This window comes from Schistocerca gregaria, chromosome 1 (assembly GCF_023897955.1).
Source record: "Schistocerca gregaria isolate iqSchGreg1 chromosome 1, iqSchGreg1.2, whole genome shotgun sequence".
In the NCBI taxonomy this organism is placed as follows: domain Eukaryota; kingdom Metazoa; phylum Arthropoda; class Insecta; order Orthoptera; family Acrididae; genus Schistocerca; species Schistocerca gregaria.
Window position 1 is genome coordinate 303784022 of NC_064920.1, and position 23914 is coordinate 303807935.

The window sequence follows — 23914 nt, forward strand, 5'->3', positions numbered from 1 at the left end:
AATGCAATGGGGACATATGCCTCTTCATCCCAGGTTTGGTCCAAGCTCCATAGCCTTCCGGGCTGTCAGGCAATCAACTGTCCATGGTCTTATCCTTCAGAGTTTACTGAACCATTAGTCCTTGCAGAACACCTAGTGACACACTTTGCAACAGCATTGGTGTCCTCTTCGTAACGTGCTACCTCTCTCTGGCGGAAACGATGAGTTGAGAAAACAGCTCTTGCAGTTTTTGGAATTGGGTGGATTATATTTTTTTGAAAGTCAGATGATATGTCACCAGACTCGTACATTCAACACACCAACGTGAATAGTCATTTTGTTGCCACTTCCCCCAATGATTTTAGATATTCTGATGGAATGTTATCTACACCTTCTGCCTTATTTGTTCTTAAGTTCTCCAAAGCTCTCGTAAATTCTGATTCCAGTAATGAATGCCCTCTCTCCTCTAAACAGACTCCTGTTTTTTCTTCTGTCACATCAGACTAATCTTTCCCCTCATACAGACCTTCAGTGTAAGCTTTCTACATATCGGCTCCCTCCTCCACATTTAATAGTGGAATTCCCATTGCACTCTTAAATGCTACCACCCTTCCTTTTAATTTTGCTGAAGGCCATTCTGACTTTCCTATTTGCTGAGTCAGTACTGGTGTTAAGACTGCGGCAAGGCTGTTGCTATTTATAGTTAGCTCCAACCTTTCACATACATCAGCATGAACAAATTTCCTGGGAGCACAGGCACGAGTCTGAAAACTTGATCTAAATCCCTTCCTATGCCGTCTACCATACTGACATGACTTACAGAAAAAAGTTATTTAGAGCATCTGATTTTATTTCTGCGATCAAACCACAGACCGCCACATCTTCAATTTTTCGAAATTTACTTATCACACCACCCGCATCGTAACAGAGCTAAGTCAAGTGAAGAACAACTTGTTTGGTCCATATTGCCTATACAAAATGACATTTCATTACATTGCTTTTCAAATTTTACACCCCTTACCACTAGCCTCTCACTAAAGACTTCAGTCTTGTTATTGTTAAATGTGAATTCCAAAATTGACCGCCTTTGCTCCCATTCAAAACTTCCCCCCACCCCCAAAAACCAATTACATACATTGTATCCTCCAGTGTACGAAGTTCCCACACCACACACCATTTAGTAGGTAGTCAAGTTTAACTTTACTGATCCAGCATCTTCAGCACAGAAAACTGAATTCTCTCTTAACTGAACAGGAACTCCGAACTTCTCTAGTGATTTAAGTATTAAAAACCATTCTGTGTGTGACATCAATCATGTGATGCAGCACTATCAGCAAGCCAAACATTATCGCAATTGGTAGTCAAAATGTTCCTAATTTCTGCACTCAGAGCTTGATGTTTATGTTCTTGATTTTCTCTTGAGAATTTCAGGAGTCTTTTCTTCAACTCAGCTTTATAATGATCTTCCTTATGACAATAATAGCACTCAGCATTCTACTTGTTAACAGAACAATTGCTTAAACTGCTTTATAAGAATAACATCAGCAAATCCAGTTGCCATTCCTTCAATATGCGACAAACATTGCTAGTCTTTTAGATACCTTTCTGGTAAATTATCGTAAGTCTACCTGCTTTCATCACACAAGTCCCATGCCCTAACCAACAAACCACATTTTGCCCGAAGGCCATCCTGAAACATTGGCAATCTTGTCTTATCTCCAACTGTTTCATGAAGATCTGCAAGAGACTGTGCTAATGCATCAACTTCACTATTATGCTGCACAATTGTATCGCAGTGTGACATATTATAACAAAAGAACTGTTGTTTCAGTGATACTTTATTTATTGCAGATTTCTGCCTGTGAATTATCTTCAGCTGATTCCACATACCATTTGTTGTAACAACACCATGACAACTTGCAGCTGGTCAGATTCCATACCAGTCTAAATAAAAAGCATTGCTTTTGCATTAAGCTCATCCCACAAGTTCTGTTCATCTTTGCCTTTAACTGTTCTTGCTTTATTTCCATCAATGGCGCCTAGCAATTCCTCAGGTCAAAAGGTAATTTCCATTTGATACTCCCGTAACTGAAAATTACCTTCGTCAAATTTTTGGATACTGAAGAGCTTCATTCAATCTATCTTTTACTTATTCACTTTACAAATAAATCCTTGATTTAATTGAATGACTTCTGAGACTTGATTTACAAAAAGAAAAGAAAATGTTGTACGTGTAAATTAACATGTTTTCTGGGCCGATAACCTGTTAGACAGTCTATAATTGTTTTATTACAGCATATGATGAAAGAGTTTTACTTCTTGAATCAAGTGAAGGCACTTAAAAACTTGAGACACACAACATTTACTGTGGTGGTGGTGGGGAAACTGTATGCAAAAGAATGAAAGGCCATGTGCTGGTCAGAAGCAGCATAGATAGTAAAACATCAGATATACAAAGACATTATGTCTGCACAGAAGCTACACTGTGCGAGAAAGAATGATGTTTTTTGTTACTTTATGGGTGGTTTGTGGCAAAAATATTACTGTATATCATTCAGCTTTAACTGTATACCAATCCCTTAAAGCATTGACTGTGACATGTCCTTTTAATCAGTCAATTATTTTGTGTACAGTGCTTCGCAAATGAACCACTTTTGTTGTTTTCGGTTCATCTTGGAATATCCAAAACAATTGTTTCTTACTTAGTTTCTGGCTCGTACAAATATATCGAGTTTTTAATTCTTTCCTGACTCACATTTTTTGAGCATTTCGTTATGCTAATGGACAACAACTGAATATTCGAATAAAATAAAATCATTGATATGCCTAAGGATACCTCTGTCTAACAGTAAGTTGCTTGCCAATTGTCTTCAATCACTTGTGCACAGAATCAGTTTTCTTTTTGCCTAAAAATCAATTTTAGTCATACACAAAATACATTTTTTGCAGAAGCACAACTACAAAGAAAGTTTGCAAACCAATTTGCAAACAGTTTAACAACATTCAACAGAGTTTTAAACAATAGTAATATCCCACATCAGTTTCACCATCTAGAGGTAGTTTATAAAAACATTAAGGCTACACTTGTACTTAGATTAATCCAGACAAATAAGCCATTAATTTAGTTATTCAGAAGTGTTTAATACTACTCAACGAATCAACCTTATGTAAAAGTTTTCCATTAACATTTTAATTATGCAAATGATTGTTTTAATGTTTATTTTCTCTACTATTTAGGATAATTACAATTTTCTGCTGGCGTTAGAAGAAGAACTCCTGAAGTTAATGACAGCTGGAACCAAGATAAGTGCAGTTTATGAAGCTGGTGTGGAGTATGTAAAACGAGAAAAACCGGCTGTTCTTGATCATCTGACAAAAAATTTTGGGTATGGATTTGTTTAATTGTTTCTGAAATGGAGAGCTGGCAAATTCCATGTTTAATGTGTTAAAACGTTATTTGTAATTTTGTTTTATCATCTGTTTATTCTCCGCCCCTCAGTAATTCTCTCTTTCAATACTGACATTAAAGGTTTATTTTATAATGACTGAATAACATATTGAGCATCATTAAGACTTATGTGTGAGGTTTCAACCAGCATACTGAGAGCTTCATAATATTGGTTGTGGTTTCTTTTCCCCTCCACAGTCAAACTCCATAAATGTAATTTATAACAATGACAGCAACCAATTTTCAACAAAAAAATTTAATTTGAAATATGAAATTCTACGCAACAGGCGACGGGAGAACACACTCGTTAAAGGAGGTCACAATTGTGCAAGCTTTCACAGCCAGTGGCTGCTTCTTGCAGCAGAAGGGTTGGAGGTATAGGAATGGGGGGGGGGGGGTTTGGGGAGGGGGGGGGGGGGGGAGGTAATGAGAGGTAGATTTCGGAAAAATCACCCAGAACTGGGAGACTTATTGGACGGGTTGAGAAGGAAATGCTTTAAAAAGTTATTTTTAATTTCCTTCTCATTCCATCCAGTAAGTCTCCTCTGACCCGCAGCTCTGGGTGACTTTTCCAGAATCCACCCGGTTCCCTAGACCTCTCCAGTTCTTTACCTTCACCCCTCATCCTTCCTTTTCAACCCTTCTGGCGGAAGGAGCCGCCTCTGGTTCTGAAAGCTTGCATAATTATAATCCTCTTTTACATGTGTGTTTTGCAGTCGCTTTGTGAGTAAGTGTAATTTAGTTAGAACTTTATGATGAGAATATACTGCCCTCCCTCCCCCCCTGCCCTCCCTCCCCCCCTGCCCTCCCTCCCCCCTGCCCTCCCTCCCCCCTGCCCTCCCTCCCCCCTGCCCTCCCTCCCCCCTGCCCTCCCTCCCCCCTGCCCTCCCTCCCCCCTGCCCTCCCTCCCCCTGCCCTCCCTCCCCACTCTGCCCCCCTCCCTCCCCACTCTGCCCCCCTCCCCCCTCTGCCCTCCCTCCCCTCCTCTGCCCTCCCTCCCCCCTGTGCTTCCACCCCCCACCCTCGCGCCCCGCCATGCTTCCACACCCCCTGCACTGCGCTGCCTCCCCCCTCTCCTGTCCACCCTTATCCTGTCTCCACCTCTAAGATGTTGTGTTACTGGTTGTCATATAGTTTCTCTGTGTTTTTATTTATTTTTTGTTGTTCCATTTTTGACGACACTCCTTATTGTGACAGTTTAAAACGTAAAATAGTCTTCGGATGTTATTAATTGATGAGTTTATTTTTCCTATTGAATGTTTGTATCAGGTTTGCCACAGGCATAGAGTTTCGGGAGAGTTCACTTTTGATTGGCCCAAAAACAACAACAGTATTAAAGAAAGGAATGATTTTTAATGTAAATGTTGGTCTTTCTGGATTAGAGAATAAAGATGCTCAAGACAAGGAAGGAAAAGTATATGCACTCTTCATTGGAGACACAGTTCTTATAAATGATGTGAGTATTTCACCTAAATGCTTGAAATTTTGGAGCAATGACTTTCTCATTGACTTCATTGTAACTGTCATTTGCTGAAATCTTTAGAGTATATGAAAACCAGAGATGGTAATTACTTGAGAAAAATATCATAATACTCTTGAATTGTCATTTAGATTACACTATTTGCTGCTTTTGTTAATTCATTATTACTCAAATAATTAGTTACAATTTTCGTTTCTCAAATTAACGCACAATAAAATATTATATCAACATACAAATAAGTAATAATTACAATAATAGATGCACAACATGCCTTATGCTCATGATTCTTTCTTGGCAGAAACATTTGTTTGTTTATATGTTTAGATTGTTTCAAATTAGTTTTTGCTATCTAGTTGAACAGATATGCAGTATTATATGCAGTATTCTTGTTGTGCATCTAGGGCCAGCCAGCAACAGTTTTGACAGCATCAAAGAAAAAAATTAAAAATGTAGGTATATTTGTCAAAGATGAAGAAGAAGAGGAAGAGGAAGAAGAAAAAGAAGAAGATAAGAAACCTGAAATACTGGACCGTGCCCGACGCACAGCTGTACTTGATTCAAAACTTAGAGTAAGTTGCATATTTATGTCTTTCAGCTATGTTGTACAGGGTGTTTCAGAAAGGACTTTATAACTTTGAAAATTTATATAAATTAATTCGTCGTATCTAAAGAGATGATTTTAGTGCCAATTTGTAGGGAAATACCTCAAGTTTTGTCTCGCGTAGTTTGCTAGTACCAAATCACACCATAAGGAGTGCTAGCAACAGTTGCCTGTGGTGCTCGGTAAGACATCTAAGACATGGGAAATCATCAGGTTGTTCAAGCACATCTGACAACATCGTTGAGGGAGTGAGACAACGTTTTGTCAACAGCCGTACGAAATCTACCCGGCTTGCATGTCGCCAACTGCAAATTCCACATATGTCTATTTGGCAAGGTTAACACACATAACTGTAGGGTTTGGGGCAGTGAAAATCCACATCAAACATTGCAACTTGTTCATGATAGCCCCAAAACTGAATGTTTTTTTTTTGCATTGAGAGAACCATCATTGGGGTAGTGTACTGGGAAGTGTTACAATTTTGGATACCACAGGTCGATGAGGGTGACCAAGAATGAAACGTTTGCTTCACCCAAGATGGTGCTCCACCCCACTACCTGGCTGACATTTGGGATTTTCTCAGTGACTGCTTTCCAGGTCAATGGATTGGGTATTGTGTGCCAATTGTATGGCCCCCACATTCCCCAGACCTGTCTCCACTCAAGTTTTTTTTTTTAAAAATGGGAATTCATCAAGTATATCGTATTTGTACCTCCTGTGCTAGCTTCTCTACTTAAACTTGGAGCAAGAATTTATGCCACCACAGAGAAAGTTATGCCTGCAGTGCTACAGCAAGTTTGGGAAGAAATTGACTTCCGTTGGGATGTGTGCAGGATTACCAACAGAAGCCATATACAAACGAGATCTGTATCTTCCTTCAATAAATTTATATGAATTTTGAAAGCTGTAAAAATCCTTTTTGAAACCCACTGTATATGCCTCCAGTTGTTATCTGTTTTACAAACAATACATAATGCAGCACAGTGAAATTTATTGGTATGAATAATATTGCAGAATAGTGATACCATACCAGTTTTACTTTTATGATGTTTTCGTAACAGCTTTGGTCTGTTTTTCATTTAAAGTGCCAAAAGTTTTTGTTATTTAAACTGAAGAAGCAACCATCGGTTGCGAAAGCTAGCAATTCTGTGTGTGTGTTTGTGTGTTTTGTTCATGTGCCTGTCTGCCGGCACTTTCCCGCTTGGTAAGTCTTGGAATCTTTGTTTTTAATATAAATAAGAGGTTACTTACAAAACAGAAATGCAAAACTTATTTTTAAAAAAGAAAAAAAATCGTCTAAGATTTTGGAAATTATACCATAGTCAAACTATCCAGATGAAGTGTAAAAATGATAACAGAAAGATTTAAAGATGATTACAACATATTTGATGATTGATGATTGTGTTTGGTGCTGATAATCTAAATATTGCCAAGTCCAGTTCTATATAGTGTATTTTGCTACCATATTTTTGTTTTGTCTGTAATTCAGTTTCTAAAATATATCGTGAACATACAAGCTAATCAGTGACACCAGTTGTTTGATCCTAATTGGTGTTAGTATTTTAAAAAGAAAAAGAAAGAAACTACAGTGGAGCAGAGTGCAACATGTTAATGTCAGTCATATTTTCAATACAGGTCATTGAATCCTTAAAAATTGTCTGACATGAATACTAATTCATCATAATACTGTGTAGGTAGCTTGGTCACAAAACACTATAATCACATTTGTATGTACTCCAGTCAGGCAATTCAGAGACTTGAATTTTGTTATCTAAATGAAGGAGGCAATGAGTTAATAAAACCATGATAAAATCCTTCTCTTCGGTCCTAACAGATTATATTTTATCTGTGATTATAACAGTACTATTAAGATACTAACAGTACCAAAACACTAAAAATTCTATATTGAAAGTGATGTTTTTAATGGGATTGCTCCATGTGTCCAAAACATTTTGGACTTTGAGAAATCTCTATTCTTCCTCCTTTCTTTGCTCTTTTTAGATGCTGTGGAAACCAATAAAAGTGACAGTACACTCAGAGTATATCTACACAAACACAAGGGAAATAAACTAATATTTATTTTAATTACGTGTAAATAGTGCCTACATTGGTATTTCTTATTTAATTCTTGTTAACAAAGTACCACTCTAAGTATAAGAATTTGAGAATAAATTTGTGGAAACTGAATATTTTATCTATTTATTTTTACAGTCTGAGCAAAGTTCAGAAGAAAAACGTAGAGAGCATCAGAAAGAACTTGCATTACAGTTGAATGAAGCGGCTAGAGCTCGTCTTGCTCAACAGTCAGGTGGCAAGGAACAGGAGAAAGTACGAAAGTCAACAGTATCTTATAAGAGCCATAGTCAGTTGCCCCGCACAGAGCCTGAAGTGAAGGAACTGAAGATTTTTGTTGGTAGGTATTCAACATACATAAACGATAGAGATAACCTGTTAATCGTCGAGATATATTTAGTGCTGAATTAAATGCAGTTCTGATTTTTGGGGTTCCATACCTCAGTCTGTTAAAAAAAGAATCCTTATCCCTAGAAGGATTCTGTTCGTTCTCCGTCTGTCTGCTGCCCACCCACTCAGAACTCTTCTCAGGAACTGGTAGACTTATTCTGTTGAAATTTATGTAACATATTAAGGTTTATGGTCCCTTGGTGATATGAAAAAGTGAAGCTGTAGTCAGTGGAATCAAAAGTACAGCCATACGTTCACACATTTTGATGCTTGCAAACTCGCTCATCAAAACTTACAGTATATGTCCTGTTGACCTGGTATAATGAAATTTGGTAAGAAGCTAGGTTTCACGGTACAACCAAAGGAAAAAATCTGAAATTTATTTATTTTTGATTACATCATATGAAAAAAAAAGTTTGATCCTCTGTCTGTCTGTCTGTCTGTCTGTCTGTCTGTCTTTTTGTCCATTCATCCATCTGTCCATTAAAAGATTGTAGTGTGTTGTGGCGATATGCTATGCTAACCTGTCAATAAGTCTCCAGCCCTGCCTTTAAGTTTAGCAACATCCTGTCCCAGTACAAATAGGAAGTAAAATTTTAATCCACAATTTTTATTGATTTTATGTCCTTGTGGAGTTTGGGCAAGGCAAACTCTTTGCCTTTACATATATCTGTTTGTGTTTGTGTGTGTGTGTGTGTGTGTGTGTGTGTGTGTGTGTGTGTGTGTGTGTGTGTGTGTACCTGTCCCTTTTTACCCCTAAGGTAAGTCTTTCCGCTCCCAGGATTGGAATGACTCCTTACCCTTTCCCTTAAAACCCACATCCTTTCGTCTTTCCCTCTCCTTCCCTCTTTCCTGATGAAGTAACCGTGGGTTGCGAAAGCTTAAATTTTGTGTTTGTTGGTGTCTCTATCAACATACCAACGCTCTCGTTTGGTAAAGTTACATCATCTTTATTGTTAGATATATTTTCCCCATGTGGAATGATTCCCTCTATTATATTCCTATCATTAATTTGGACTTATTATTTTTAATGTTGCTTATTGAAATCATAATTAAAAACATTTTCAGTATTCAAGTAAATTTATCTATAATTGATGAATAACTTTAATTTGTTATCTCTAACACTATTAATAAATGAATTATCTTTGTGATTGTCGCTTTTGAATGTCTTGAAAATAAAAATGATATATTTTCCTTTCAAAACTACTTGCATTAATAGCTTTAGTGGGGATTCTATCCTTTCCACTAAATGAATGTTCGTAACACAAATTTTATTTTTACTTCTTTCCTTATTTACTTTAGTTCAATAAATTCAATACGAGTTTGAAGTTTTAGTGTGAATGTGCGACTCAAAACTAATCGCACTTGAAACAGAAATAGCAGAGACAAAAAAATTAAAAACAAAAAATCTACATGTCGCCATCCCACTTGTATCCTGAATTAAATTACATTATTAGCCAAAATTCTCAGGTTTTGGCTCATATGTTCTCACTAACAGTCTCTATTTGAAATATCATTCTTCACTCTAATAAACAATGGTATGTTGTCAGCTTTTGTGTTTGTTGGTTCCACTAGGGTGCTAAACTGTCCACACTATATGCAGTCACACATTTGCAGGCAACAGTATCTGTATTACCTCAACACATATGCTGTCTAAATTCTGGCTCCTGGCTATTATCAATCACTGATTGAGACCCTTGCTAAACAGAACATACCCCATATATGTTATACCAGAAACAGAGTAGTGCGTATTAAAATTTCAAAACACACCAACCACAAACCATCACAAACATTCAATTACTTTAGAGCCTCAAAAACCTCCAAATACAGCCACAACAATTTTCATTATCTTGTGCACACCAAGATAACCATGAATTGCAACTAATAGTCCAGTTCTGTGACTGACTAGGACTCCTCTACATACCTAACTTTTTGAAACAGAGTACACAGCTTCTACAGTTTGTGCATGAACATTTGCTAAGCATGACAGCCCATCTCTTATTACTTCTGTGACCACTAACGATGAATATTACGCTGGTCACAGCAACAACCATCACATCTACCACATAAAATATTTTAACTAATTGTTTCAAAAACTTTTGACCAGAAAATCTAAAATTTACTGCCGTCAACCTATCCTGATCGCCTCTTACAGAACAAAATCTATTATAGGCACACACAGCTAAACTCGTATTCAATAACCGATCACACCAACAAAGTGATCAAAATTCCCCACACCACCTAATTCTATATCTTCAATCAAACCAGCTCATCAATGATATTCGAAACAAATTAAGTTCTAGAACTCGGCTACATCAGCAATCATCTGTCTTACCCAGGCAACTGTTATGCACAATATCTAAATGGGACTTTTCTCTTCGCCATCTGATAGTGACTATCTATCCCATACTAATCATAGGGGAACAACTTTTCGACGCTCATATTAAGACTCCATTGCTTTTAACAATTAAATACTTCTTCTTCAGCTGCCGTTGCTACTAGATGAGATGGGATCTATGGCGCGGTTAGCTGTTGGCTTCTGCTGCTGGCGCATGGAGAGTCCTTGCTGCAACTTGCTCGTACTTTAAAGTGCAACCATTTGCTACCTTTTCTACATGATATTGACATATAGTGACAATAGTTTCGAACATTTGTAAAGTGAAAACAAATATTCAAGGTTTTAACATCTCTCCAACCACTAAATTAATATGTTGAAACGATAAAAAAATCCATGATGACACTTACAATCTTTTGTCCCGTCACAAGCTCTTTTTTTTCAGGAATGGGTAGACATATCAAGTTGAAATTTATGTTGCTCTCTAAGGTTGTCTTCCCTTGCTTGGCAGTATAATAAACATTAGCTTCTAAGTCAATGCAGTCAAAAGATATGGTCATTTGTGTCCCATACTTCGAGACTTGCAAACTCACTCATAAAAACCTACAGGGTACTTGACGTAGAATTATGTAATTTGACAAGGAAAAAATTTTCGTAGTGCAAACAAAGGGGAAAAAATAGAAAATTTTTAATTTGTAATGATATCAGACAAAATAATTTTTCTTCTGTCATTTGTTATCAGACTTAGAGCTTGAAATTAAAACACCCTCGAAAATCTTGCCATGCATGGGACCAGTATCTTGACAGTATCAGTATTGATAACAGGCAAAAATCTTCGAAATCCTAAAATGGATGAACACACTGTCAATGCTGGCCATGGCGTACCAAACCACATGTGAATTACATGTCCAGACAGTGGGCGAGCCAAATCTCGGCCTGTCCCAGGTTTGCTTGGTTCTACTCAGAAGTACCCGGTATAGAGCAATATTTTATTTAGTATTGCAGTGCGGCTTTTCTCAGTCAACACAGCTGTTTTCAGTTTGGCAGAAACATGGCATCAGCATTTGTGCCCTTTGCTGTTTGTTTGTTGTTTAATGGACGTTCACAGACCCAGTAGGAAATCGTATAAAGAGAGGCAGTCTAGTGATCTATTGTCAACAACCTTTAAAAATGAATGTGGATGACTGAAGACAGGGACAAGGATTCTCAGTATCTTATGCAGTTGCATGATTGACTTGTACTACAATGTTGCTGTGAACCTATAACACAATATAGAAGGAATTAGACATTTGACAACGAAAGAGGAAAAAAATTACAATTGACAGAATTGGTTTGATGTTCTGTATGTCAAGAAGTTCTTTGTGCTATTTTTTTTTTTTTTTCAGACATGGAGCACCTAAAGAAAATGAATTGAATTTCTGAAAAAAAAGTGGTATGCGTTATTCCACTGTCTCGTTTCAACAGTTCTTGTTGGAATAGAATGGAGACTTCATATATCACTGCAATGTATGTTGGTTAAGTCGTGTGGCATGCTTGGAAGGATTTCTTGATTTATATCCCACTATTGTTGAGTTATGAGGGGAAAAAAGTACTGCGGGAAGGAAAATTAAAACATCTGGAATGGGCTGCAGGTCTCAAATTTTAGCTGAACTTGATTGCACTCTGTCCGCAGTAAGACACTGCATTGTGAGAAAAAACTTATTTCTGATTTTTTTTTTTTTTTTTTTTTTTTAAGGCCTTAGAGAAGGAACAAACTCTGGTCAGAAACGTTCATTGCCTTAAGCTGACAGGCATTAAAGTCCGTCCCCGGTAGGTGAGTGGTCAGCGCGACAGAATGTCAATCCTAAGGGCCCGGGTTTGATTCCCGGTTGGGCCGGAGATTTTCTCTGCTCTGGGACTGGGTGTTAAGTTGTCCTAATGATCATCATTTCATCCCCATCGATGCGCAAGTCGGCGAAGTGGCGTCAAAATACGGGTTTTGTAGTATTCTGTGTGGCCTTGAAAGAATTACAAGGATAGTTTTTGGAACATATTTGAGGACACTGCGACCTTATATATGTTTTCGGAGCTATTTGTCATTTCAGTTGAAATCTCCCCAGCATGTCTGCAGATGTAACTGATGGATCTCCAGTGTAATTTCCGTTTTAAAGACAAAACCTTTTGTGTTAAAACTGTCCAGGATGTCTACATTGTTTTCTTCAGGGGCGTTTCTACATCTCCAGAATGAATTTGCAATTTTGATAAAACATTTTGATCAGCATATATGTGTAAAAGGCATTTTTCCAGTTATGAAACCAAGTAAGTCACAATTACGTGGTAGCCAGAGGCCAAAATCACCTGCATATGTCTGTATGCTGATACTTCGTACCAGGTAAAAATTACGTTTTCAGCATAAAAAATAATTAAGTTATTCTGCAAATTTGTTTCGTTTGTTATCTATAATTAAGTCGTATGCAGTATGACCGCATTGCCATTTAAATACTTTGCATTAGAAGTTTACCACCCTTCCCCCTCACATCGTGGCATGGCAATGTGGAAAATGTACAATCTGCTTGAACACTGTGGTGTGCAGCCCAGGACATGATTGCGATCTGAATTCCTGGCCACCCCTGTTCCGTGTAGATAATAAAGTTTGTTCGGAACCCACAGTTCACAAGTCCTACTCACACCTGGACCATTTTTTAATTATTTCCTCGAACACCCTTGTAGTTTGTTTAGAGATACATTACATAAAAGAAAAAACTGCATGTTTTATGATAAGTAAAATGGAGTTATTAGCGAGTTTTATTTGGATATGTTTACTACAAGAAATAGATCAGTATAGCAAAGGGTTATCTGTAGCAAACAAAAAGAACGTTGATGGTTATACTGAATAGAAGTCTGATAGATATTATAATAAAAGCCAACCAAAGTAGCAATTGTCAAAGAAATTGAACAGCTGTTTGATAATATTAATGAACTTTTAAAATATATCACAGGAAATGAGAATTCTACTATAATGGAAGATGGGACTGCAGTTGTTGAGGATAGGGTAGTTAGTTAGTTCTTCAGTGAAAAGAAATGGGAGAAATTTCACTAGAATTATATGCATTACATGAGTTAGTCATTGTGAATACACATTTCGAGAACCTCTTGAGGGGGAAATATACATAGACAGTCTTGAAATGCCTTGGTTGAACATGGGGCAAAAGAAATATTGCCACTTCAATTTGATGTGGAAAATGATTGGAGCAGCTTTAAGAGGTGCTGTAAATGAAGCAGGAAAAGGTACTAGGAATGAAATGGCAGAAAAGAGGTAGCCATGGATAACAGATGAAGTAGCGGAATTAATAAGTAAGATGTTGAAAGTAAAACAGCAACAATGTAAGTCATTTATAAATGAAATTCATTGGAAATGTAGAACAGCTAAAGACAATATCATGAAAAGAATAGATTGCTACACACCAGATAGTGGAGATGTCGAGTCACAGACAGGCACAACAGAAAGACTGCTAAACAAGTTAGCTTTCAGTGAAAAGGCCTCCTTCTGAATTAGACGCATGACGATTGTGTGTATGTGAATTGAAGTATTGTGAATGTGGGTGTTTATGTCGTCTAAAATAAAAAAGTCAGTGGAGGAAGTAGACGGTCTCAAACTGGAAATTTGTCGTGGACAGAAAACTGGCATGACATGATCCACTGGTGACTGCTAAAGATCAGGTTTGTTGATTAAGGCATGAAGGCCAATGGACCAATGAGACAAATGCCTAATAATAAAGAGTTAAAAGGGGGCAAAAATATAACAATGCGAGTTTTTGCTGAAAACTAGTGGAGGGGAAAGAACCACAGTGCCAGGTCTGAATCAGCAAAACTCAGAAAGTTCACACTAACACTGTGAGAGCTGTTTTTGAAATGAGATACTTTTACAGCAATATTCAGGATGACATCGTGCTAAATGCTGTTTTCAATATATTAAAGCTTAAATGTTATCAAAGTGAGCAACTTGAATATTTGTCACAGATTATTTACACATTAAACCTTCTAACTACCATCAGCCCTCAGAGGCCCATCTGTGCGTTTTATTACCTCCATTTTAATGAATTGTTAGGGCTTTTCCTAATTTGTCTTCTTAGTCATAATTTTGGAAAAAAATTGTAAAAAATTTATCTGTAGCTTTGTGTTAAAGTGTTGGTTCATGTGTTATTAAAGCAGTTTTTAGACAACCAGATGCCTGTTACATCATTTGCTATTTTTGGCTTGCGTTCTTATTCTGTCAGTGTTTAACAGTTCGCTTTCTCATAAACACTTGTTGATTGTTGTATGTTATTTTGCTGAGTTATACAAACTAAAAATGTTATGGAGGAGAGGACTATCAGATACGGAGGTGGCGGGAATTGTTGAAGCAGTCTTCTGGTACTGTAAACCCACCTAGTGAATTTGAATTATCCAGTGGTGGCGATAATGAGGTAGACATAGCTGAAAACTGGTGATGAACATGAATAGTCCCTTTACGAAGAAGGAGAACAACAGTTTAGTGCAAATTCTGTTGAGTGTGACTTGTTTCCTCCTTGTAATGGGAATAAAATATGGACTAAAGCCTCGCAGGCTGGATTTTCTTGTTGGCGGAGTGAAAAGGGTGTATTGAGAGAAAGCCAGGAAGCTACAATGTATTCGATTAGTAACTGTCTTAATGAAGAGTCTTGTATTTTGTTGTTATTTTGTGTGCCCCTCATTGAGAAGGTGTATGTTTGGAATGAACATAGTCATGTTTTGAGGTCACTGCCCATTTCAGTCCAGGCTATCTGGGGAATTGGTTTCAGTGCAATAAGCTAGTGCTGAAAGATGAAAGTTTATTTGGTGAAGGAGAAAGAAACAAGAGGTGTGCGACTTTCAGAGAATTTTGTGAAAATCCTGGTGACTAAATTTGAATGAAAAGTTTGTATATAATGTAAACTGTGATAATTTTTTTGCATTTCTGATTTTTATCATTCGTTGTCAAAAGACCTGACACTTGTTAGTACTATGTGAAAAAACGAAGGTGAACTGCATACTGATTTTATTACATCTTAAATAGGTGAAGTACAGTGTACATTATTTGATCAGATGTGATGATACCCTCTTATGTCCTAAGAAGAATGAAGTTTTTGTTATCCTAGCTGTATTTATGACCAGCCAACAGTATCACCATCAGAAGTAAAGAAGCCTGGAATTATCATGAGTTGGAATGCCACAAAAGGTGACATTGGCACCATGGACCAGAAGGTGCAGTGCTGCAGTGTGGAGACAAAAACAGGGCACTGGCCATTTGGCCATTGGTGGTTTTCTCCAACATGATTAATGTTAGTGTAATGAATGACTATGCAATTTAGATAATACCAATACAGAAATGAGAAGTTCGGCTTTATTCATCGATTTGGGAAACCAACTAGCAGAGGTAGAGAAGTTATGAATGTATTAGTAGCACTGGATCCAAGAAGGGCAGCAAAATCTCCAGCTAAGAAAAGGAAATGTGCATATTGTTCAGAGTTCAAGAAAAATAGAAAAAGTCAAATTACATAAGTGCACCAAACCTTTGTCTTGGAACACTCTGCTTTTGTCTGTGGACTCTGCGTAAATTTGCAATAAGTATTACACAGGGCATATCAAAAAGAATCATCTGATTTTAAAAAATTATGACTATTATATTATTTGAGATACGTGTGTGAACAATGTACTGTTGGAAAGAGCAAACACTAGAGTTTCACATGGTTCCTGCTAGGTAGCAGCAGTGTACACCCATTTCAGTTTTAGTCAAAATGGTGTCGGGACAACAGAAAGCATTTTGTGTTCTACGTTTTTTAGTGCGGGTAAGCTATAACTGTTCAGCGTGACTTTCATACTAGGTATGGTGTGGATCCTCCTGCAGCACAGAGCATTAGACAATGGCATGAACAATTCCAAGAAACAGGTTGCCAGTCTAAAGGCAAATTGCTGGGCCATCCGCGATTGTCTGACACAGGTGTTGAACGCATCTGCCATGGTTTCTCAAGAAGTTCGCAGAAATCTGTTCACCATGCAGTTCAACAGCTCAACATGCCCCCAATGTCCGTCTGACGTGTGTTGCGTCAACCATACCAAATTCAGCTACGGCAAGCTATTCATGAAGGTGACAAACAACATCGTGTGGAGTTGTGTAATTTCGTTCTTGGCAAGATGAAGGATACATGGTCCATTTTTCTTTGCTGCGAATAATGTTACAGGAAGTGCATATCTCAATGTGCTTGAGAACTTTCTTTTCCCACAATTGGAGACTGATCCGAACAACTTCATTTATCGATAGGATGGGGCACGGCCACACTGGCATCTAGAAGTGTGGGAATTTTTAAATCAAAGGATTACTGAAGAATGGATCCCTTACGTTACTGGTCTCTAAGGTCACCAGACCTAACTGTGTATGATTGTTTCTTGTGGGGGTTTATAAAAGACTCAGTTTATTTGCCTCCATTGCCAACAACAATGAAGGATTTGAGACATTGCATAACAGCAGCTGAGGAAGCTGTAACTCAAGACATGCTCACTGCGGTGTGGGAACAGCTTGAATACTGCATCGACATATGTCGTGCATCTCAAGGGGGCATGTTAAACACCTACAAAAATATATGAAAAAAGCTTTTTGAGTTGCCTGTTCATCAAAAACCAAAATTCATTGTGTATGTTTATTAGTTTCAGAAATGTAGACATGCCAAATCAGATGATTCTTTTTGATACTCCCTGTATTATAAAAGCAATTGGTGTAGAATGAGTGTAAACTGTTTGTCATTCAAAAGCTACCAGTTAAAGTATAAAAATTGTGGTTTTAAAATGTAAACTTAAAATGAAAAAAAATATTTTAAAAGTATTTATACTTCACTTGTGGTTCATGTCGTAAGCAGTCAAAATAGTGTCAATTTATGTCAGTGTAAAGATCACAGGTCTGATAGGCTTGAATGGTGGGTAACATTATACAGATTTTCTGGCAAGCAGAGTGTTAATACCCAAATTGTAAGTGCAGTGTTATTTATATTACAGAGTCTTGATCTTCTTATATTAATGCAATGTCTCTTGTAGCAGGTCTCAGAAAGACTGTCATGTTTACAAAATGAATTGCTAGCAGAGTTTTCTGAACTGACATTTGGCAGGAGTTTGGTTCACAATCTTCTTGGGCTATTATTACTTCATAAATTTTCTATGGTTTCCTAAAAACAGTACATGTTAATTCTAGGTTTTTTGTTCGTCAGTTTTCTCTAGATGTGTTGGTATTTCACTTCTGAATAGCATATGCCAACAAGACATTACACTGAAATAACAGAAATATGCAAATTATCTTATTGGAAAAGTTATAATTTTTAATTATAATTATATAAATGATAGAGTAATTTTCATGGTGACACTGTATATTCCCTTCATGTCTTCTCTAGAGCTGTTTCACTCAGTTGTTGTTGAAAAAGAAAAGAAAATACTCAGCTGGCATTTTATCTTGATTTAGCAAAAACTGTGTATCACTATCTCTCGCTATCTCTGTATTAATAGAATTGTTAAATTTTATAGTGCTGAAATAGCTCCGTATATAGCACTACATAACCAGTACACTTTCTGTAGTTACCAGGGTCACCCTTGTGTGCAGATACACTGTCTGCCCACATTCTTTCACCCTGGGAGAGAAATTGGACCGCACAGACTTTTCCTTCCATCTTAAAGGAAAGATGTGGAGGTTTGGTTAGGTGCATACATATATTTGAAGGCAGAAAAACCTGATATAATTCTCTCTCCCTCCCTCCTCCTCATGTGTGTGTGTGTGTGGGGGGGGGGGGGGGGGGGGGTCAGTTCAGTAGACCATTAATCACGATGGTGATACAAATGTTTCTTATTCATTGTATCAAATATTTACAAGTATTATTACTAAAACATTTTGCAGTGTGACCTTAGTATTAAACAGTGCAGACGAGTGTGAAGATGGTATGCATGTATTAGACAACAATGAAACCAGTAGCAGCAAAATATCAGAATTGCTGTCAGAATCTCCGAACTTTCCAGAATGCTGTATTTTCACAAACATTCTGGCACAAATCACCTGTGGTCTTCAACGCTGTTCCGTTATTCACCACCACCATTAACAGCTACTATTAAATCGATATTTTGCAAATTTGCAGAGAGGCAGATTGGTAGGCGAGTACTTCTCTTCACGAGGTGAAATTCTAATACTGCCAATATACACAGTTAAAAGTGGGGAAGAAAGAAGGAAAGAAAGAAAACCTATTTGTTGCTTTCAGAACTATTAGTTCTTTTTTCAGGCAGGAAAGAGAGATACATTGGGGAAGCCTAGAAAAGGAGGAGCATGCCGTGCAGGCCGAAGGACGGGAGGGAAGCAGCTGCTGTGGGAATGAAGTACATTCTATTGCTTCTTCTTTCATAATAATCTGGCAGATTATTTGCTGCTGAGCAATGCTGGCCCTGAGGTGCAGTGGAGGAACTGTGTGTGAGATTATTTGCTACTGAACAATTCTTGATTATGTCAGTAAGGTTCAGTGCAGGGGAACAGCCACTACAGTTCTGCATCTATCTGTTCCACAGCATACTCAACAATATAAGGTTTACCCATGTCCTCCTTGTGAGCGAGTCCCCGTCTTTGGAACTGAATGGCCTGTCCCTCCTTTTTAGTCTTCCCCAACATATACCTCTTTTCTACCTGAGAGTGGAACTACCGTATTTACTCGAATCTAAGCCGCACCTGAAAAATGAGACTCGAAATACAGGAAAAAAAAATTCCCCGAATCTAAGCCGCACCGGAAATTTGAGACTCGAAATTCAAGAGGAGAGTAAAGTTTTAGGCCGCACCTCCAAATTGAAACAAACTTGGTCCATTGTAATATGAGACACAATTTAGGTCGAATGAATGACGATACAGCTACAGTAGTTTGGTTCGAGTCGTAAGCTTAGCAATTAAGCTATACCAGGTAGCCATTGCTATGAGTCGGGCGCTCCATCCGTATTTATACGGGTACCCTTCCTTTTTCACGTGCTTCGTCTGGTTTGAATTGATTGCTTGTTTTGCTTTGATCTGATAAGTGCTGTTTTCTTTGTTATAGATGTTTATGTCACTAAGCTGAAAATGCATTGCTGTACTGTGTCACGCATTGTTTGTCGCATTCTGATAGTGCGTGTTTACGGCCTGTCGCCGCTCGTGGCATGGCTTGCTTTTGTGCGCGCTACCGCCACTTACAATAATCGTCTCATTAGCGAAACAATGGCTAGAGACTGCTATTTATTGTTACTTACACTGCTGCTTTCTTTGATAATGATCAGCAAGAACCAAATAATAGACTGCGTATGATAGAACATGGTATAAGAGTTAGGCGAATGCATGGGAATGCATCCCACACGCTTTGCTTATTGTGAATGTTTACCATCTTTAAGTTGCAGTTCTTCTAAATGTAAATGTAATCAGTTCTGAATGGACATTACAAATGGATAAATGCAAAGGCAATATACATTTCTACTGGGGTCAAATTATCATAGTAAATTTATACAGGAGACAATTTATTTCTAATGCAAATATGTTCACACACAACAGTCTAAGCCCAGAACAATAAATGAAACGCTAGGTTCAATAATGGTGCTGAAGTAGCTGCTGCTCGACAGTAGTGTTGATTCTCAAGGTTGGCAACCAAAGGTGAAGTCCACTATTGACCGAAGTGGTCAGATTTTTGCCAGTTCAGGACTAAGAACCCAAGAAGATAACATTGTTGTTATATAGTTAGTTTATTGCAGTAAGAATAGTAAATGTTGCAATTGATAAGGGGTGTAGGTCACAGCCTTGACTTGAGAAATGGAGATCAAAAAGTTTGGACTTCGTAATTGGTTCATGCAAACAATATAAAATTGTTTTAAGTTAATGGTTAATGTGGTGCAGAGGCCACAAATAACTGTGTAGCAGGAAGAAAAGTTGATATAACAGGAGTGAGTGTTAGTAGGTGTCATCAGATGAACGACAGATAGCCAGTTCGAAACAGCAAATGTTCAGGGCATCAAATTGAGAAAGGTATCATAAATTGGAGTAGCAAGTTGTTCAGTATGAGGATGAGAAACACAATTAATGCTCCTTGATTACTTTGAGAAAGTATACAAATGAAGCTGTTGGAGGTAGAGTTCTTCTCCAACTCCTTGCATTGTGAAATACCAAGAAGGTAAGAGCTGGTGGTTGACACTGATAAAGGGGCATGACTTATGTTATTTCACAGAACAACATTGCCTCAGCGACTTCTGTGGCTTGTAACGGAAAACTACTTGTGTGTCAGCATTTCTCGGTATAAGAAAACACAACTACTGATAACAATGTATGGTGTTAATTCTTATTGTGCCGATCTTAACATACTTTGTATCAGTAACAAAACAGTGGAAACTCCAGGTTGGAATATCAACAGAGTAGGAAAAGATAAATTACTACTTACCATGAAGATGACACATTAAGTTGTAGACAGGCACAATTAAGACACTTACAGATAAGCTTTCGATCACAGCATCTGTCAGAAAAAGAAAGAGAAGTACGCACCATTCATTCACACAAGCAAGCTGCTGCAGTTGACAGTCAAGTATGTGTGAGGTGTGCTTGCTTGTGTGAATGACTGGTCTATGTTTCTCTTTCTTTTCCTGATGAAGGCTACGGCTGATAGTTGATGTGTGAGTGTCTGTTAATTGTGTCGGTCTGCAATCTAACATGTCATCGTTATGGTAAGTAGCAATCTATCTTTTGCTACATTGTTTATATCAGTTACACAGTTTGTTAATTTGATACATTAAAATTGAAAATTTCCCAAGGAGCCTCTTCAGAAAAGGGAATCATTTTATATTTGTGATAGTCTTATTGTCAGTTAACTACAGTATATCCTCCATTGGTGTCAGTGCTAAGGCAAAGACAGAGGGATGTGCCACCTGCCGCACATATTTATCCCAGGGGCCTTATCCCCCCACCCTCTACTGTTTTTTAGTTCCTCTCATTGTGCTAACATTTCTAGTTACCTTGACTTTCTTTTTAGTCACCTCATTTAAAGTGCTCTTCTGCAAATTTTAGTCTGGATAACATTGAGGCCTAGCAGCAGACAGTTCTTGCAACCTCATTTCACATCATTATTTTACATGGACATCTTGAGGATGGAAGGACTGATAACCATTTAAATAAACAATAGTGGGTTGAAATTGTTATTATTATTATTTTCTTTTTTATAAAAACAATTACTCAGTAAGTTATTATTTATTTGGTTTTTGAGAATTTATTGTTTACTGCATACTTTTTCAGATCGAAAATACGAAACTGTCATACTACCTGTATTTGGAATTCCTGTACCTTTTCATATTTCAACAATCAAGAATATTTCACAGTCAGTTGAAGGAGACTACACGTACCTGCGAATAAATTTTTTCCATCCTGGTGCAACTATGGGCCGTAATGAGGGTGGCACTTACCCACAACCTGATGCTACGTTTGTGAAAGAAGTGTAAGTTTTTGTAATTACTTATTTGTGATCAACGTAAGTACTCGAGTTTACCAGTCCAGAAACAATCTTCTGCAGATTCCAATGGGAATTTGTATCAATTTTCTTTTTCACTTGTTTCTTGAGAAATATAGAAAATTCACTAGTTCTACTATTGGTACAGCAACCAATATTAACTATTTGGGAGTAATACTACATAGAAAGTAATATACATTTTTTTGCTTGTGTATTGCAGGACATACCGTAGCACCAATGTCAAAGAAGCTGGAGAGCTGTCAGCACCATCTTCGAATCTCAGCACTGCTTTTAGGTTAATAAAGGAAGTTCAGAAAAAGTTCAAAAATCGTGAGGCTGAAGAACGTGAGAAGGAAGACCTTGTAAAGCAGGATACACTTATTCTGTCCCAGAATAAGGGCAATCCGAAACTGAAGGACTTGTACATACGACCCAACATTGTTGCCAAAAGAATGACAGGTATTACAATTTTTTAATTGCTTATTAACAGGCAATGATCCATGACTTATTGAATTCATTGTTCCCAACTTGTGTGCCTAATCGATTTTAATCTTGCTTATGTCATGATGTAGATATTATTATGTTGTTTAACTTACAAAGTGTTTTGAGTCATTGATAGGGACATAAACAAGCTTGAGACCATTGCTATCTTTCTTATATAAATCCTCCTTCAGAGCTATAGATTTTACACACACACACACACACACACACACACACACACACACACACACACACACACACACACACACACACACACACAATGGCTGGGATGGAGAAGCAACAGGTGTAAGAGATAGACATGTGGTGCCACTTAGCTCATTCTAGCCCCAAGTAAGGAGAATTGTGGGTAGCACCTTACGATGTGGTACATGAATTGGAAGGAGGAGATAGGACAGATACAGAGGGAGACTGGAGGAGAAGGTGTGAAGCTAGGATCATGGGGCGGACAGAGGTGGAGATGGATGTGCAGCAGTGGCTCAAGGGGAATTAAAGGATTTAGGGTTGCATTGCAAGGATAACCCTCATCTTTGTAACTCAGTGAGGGTGTTGTAGTTAGAAGCATCCAAATGCCACAGATGTGAAATAATCACTGTAATAAAGCTAGTGTGTTCGGCAGGAGTTTCTGACACTGGGTGTTAAACTCCACTCTTGGTCACAGTTTGACAGTGACCATTCATTTGTTGTGGGTGACAGCTGGTTTGTTGTCATATCCACATAAAATACTGTACAGAAATTAAAGTGGAGTGGGTATATGATATAACCGCATTTACAGATGGCTCGGCCTGTGATATCATGAGATAACTCTGTGACAAGGCTGGTTGTATGTATGTAAGTTGTGGCTATAAAATAACAGGACTGATGCTGTCTCAGAGTAAGTGTACATGCATCAAAGATGAATGGGATGACCAGTAGATGTGAAGCATGAAGTTAACTCAGTGGATGTAGCATATCTGGTGTCTGTAGACAGATGAATGGTTCAGGCATTTCCAAGACGTTGAAGCTGATGATATCTAGGTCATCCTGCAACATTGAATACAAGTGCAAATATTGAAAAAGTAGGTATGATTCAATGTGGCCTTTGGTTGAGTAAGTTGATTGCCAAATTTGTAGAAATTGACAAAGAGTGCGTAAGGCAGATTTTACATAGCCAATTTAATGTGTGGAAAGTGTGTGAGAAAAAAGTGCTAAAAATTCTCATCAAACAAAAAGAAGCTCATGAAATGTTTGTACTGACACTTTAAATACCATTGAAAATGATCCTGATTTCTTGGAAAGTGTGATAACGTGACAAATCTTGGTTTTTAACTTATGACCCACGAGCTGTGTGTCATCCCATGCCTTGAAAGAGCCCAACGTCACCTAGAGTGAAAAAAGCTCGAATGACCAAATCAAAATTCAAGGGGATGATGATATTTTTTTTTAAAGAATACATGGAATTGTGTATCTTAACTGGGTTCCTGAAGGTCAGGCTGTTGAACAACAGGCTTGGAGTGTCATGTTTGCTTACATTCAAAAGAGAACTCTGTAATCCTACAGAAATCATACTGAGAGAGGTGTAACAAAGAAGTTTGTGAATCCTGTTGACATGTTTTATTCAAAGTATTTG

General features: G+C 37.7%; 1 protein-coding gene across 2 annotated transcripts in view; it reads left to right on the forward strand.

The window, feature by feature from the left end:
* The window catches only part of LOC126342514 (FACT complex subunit spt16), a 138228-nt gene that overhangs the window by 37333 nt on the left and 76981 nt on the right, over window positions 1–23914 (forward strand). For both annotated transcript variants that reach the window (XM_050001862.1, XM_050001863.1), the window contains exons 7-12: window positions 3217–3365; window positions 4697–4883; window positions 5309–5476; window positions 7720–7921; window positions 21597–21795; window positions 22028–22266. In XM_050001862.1, coding sequence (XP_049857819.1) covers window positions 3217–3365; window positions 4697–4883; window positions 5309–5476; window positions 7720–7921; window positions 21597–21795; window positions 22028–22266 — 1144 coding nt within the window. The remainder of the gene's footprint in view (window positions 1–3216; window positions 3366–4696; window positions 4884–5308; window positions 5477–7719; window positions 7922–21596; window positions 21796–22027; window positions 22267–23914) is intronic.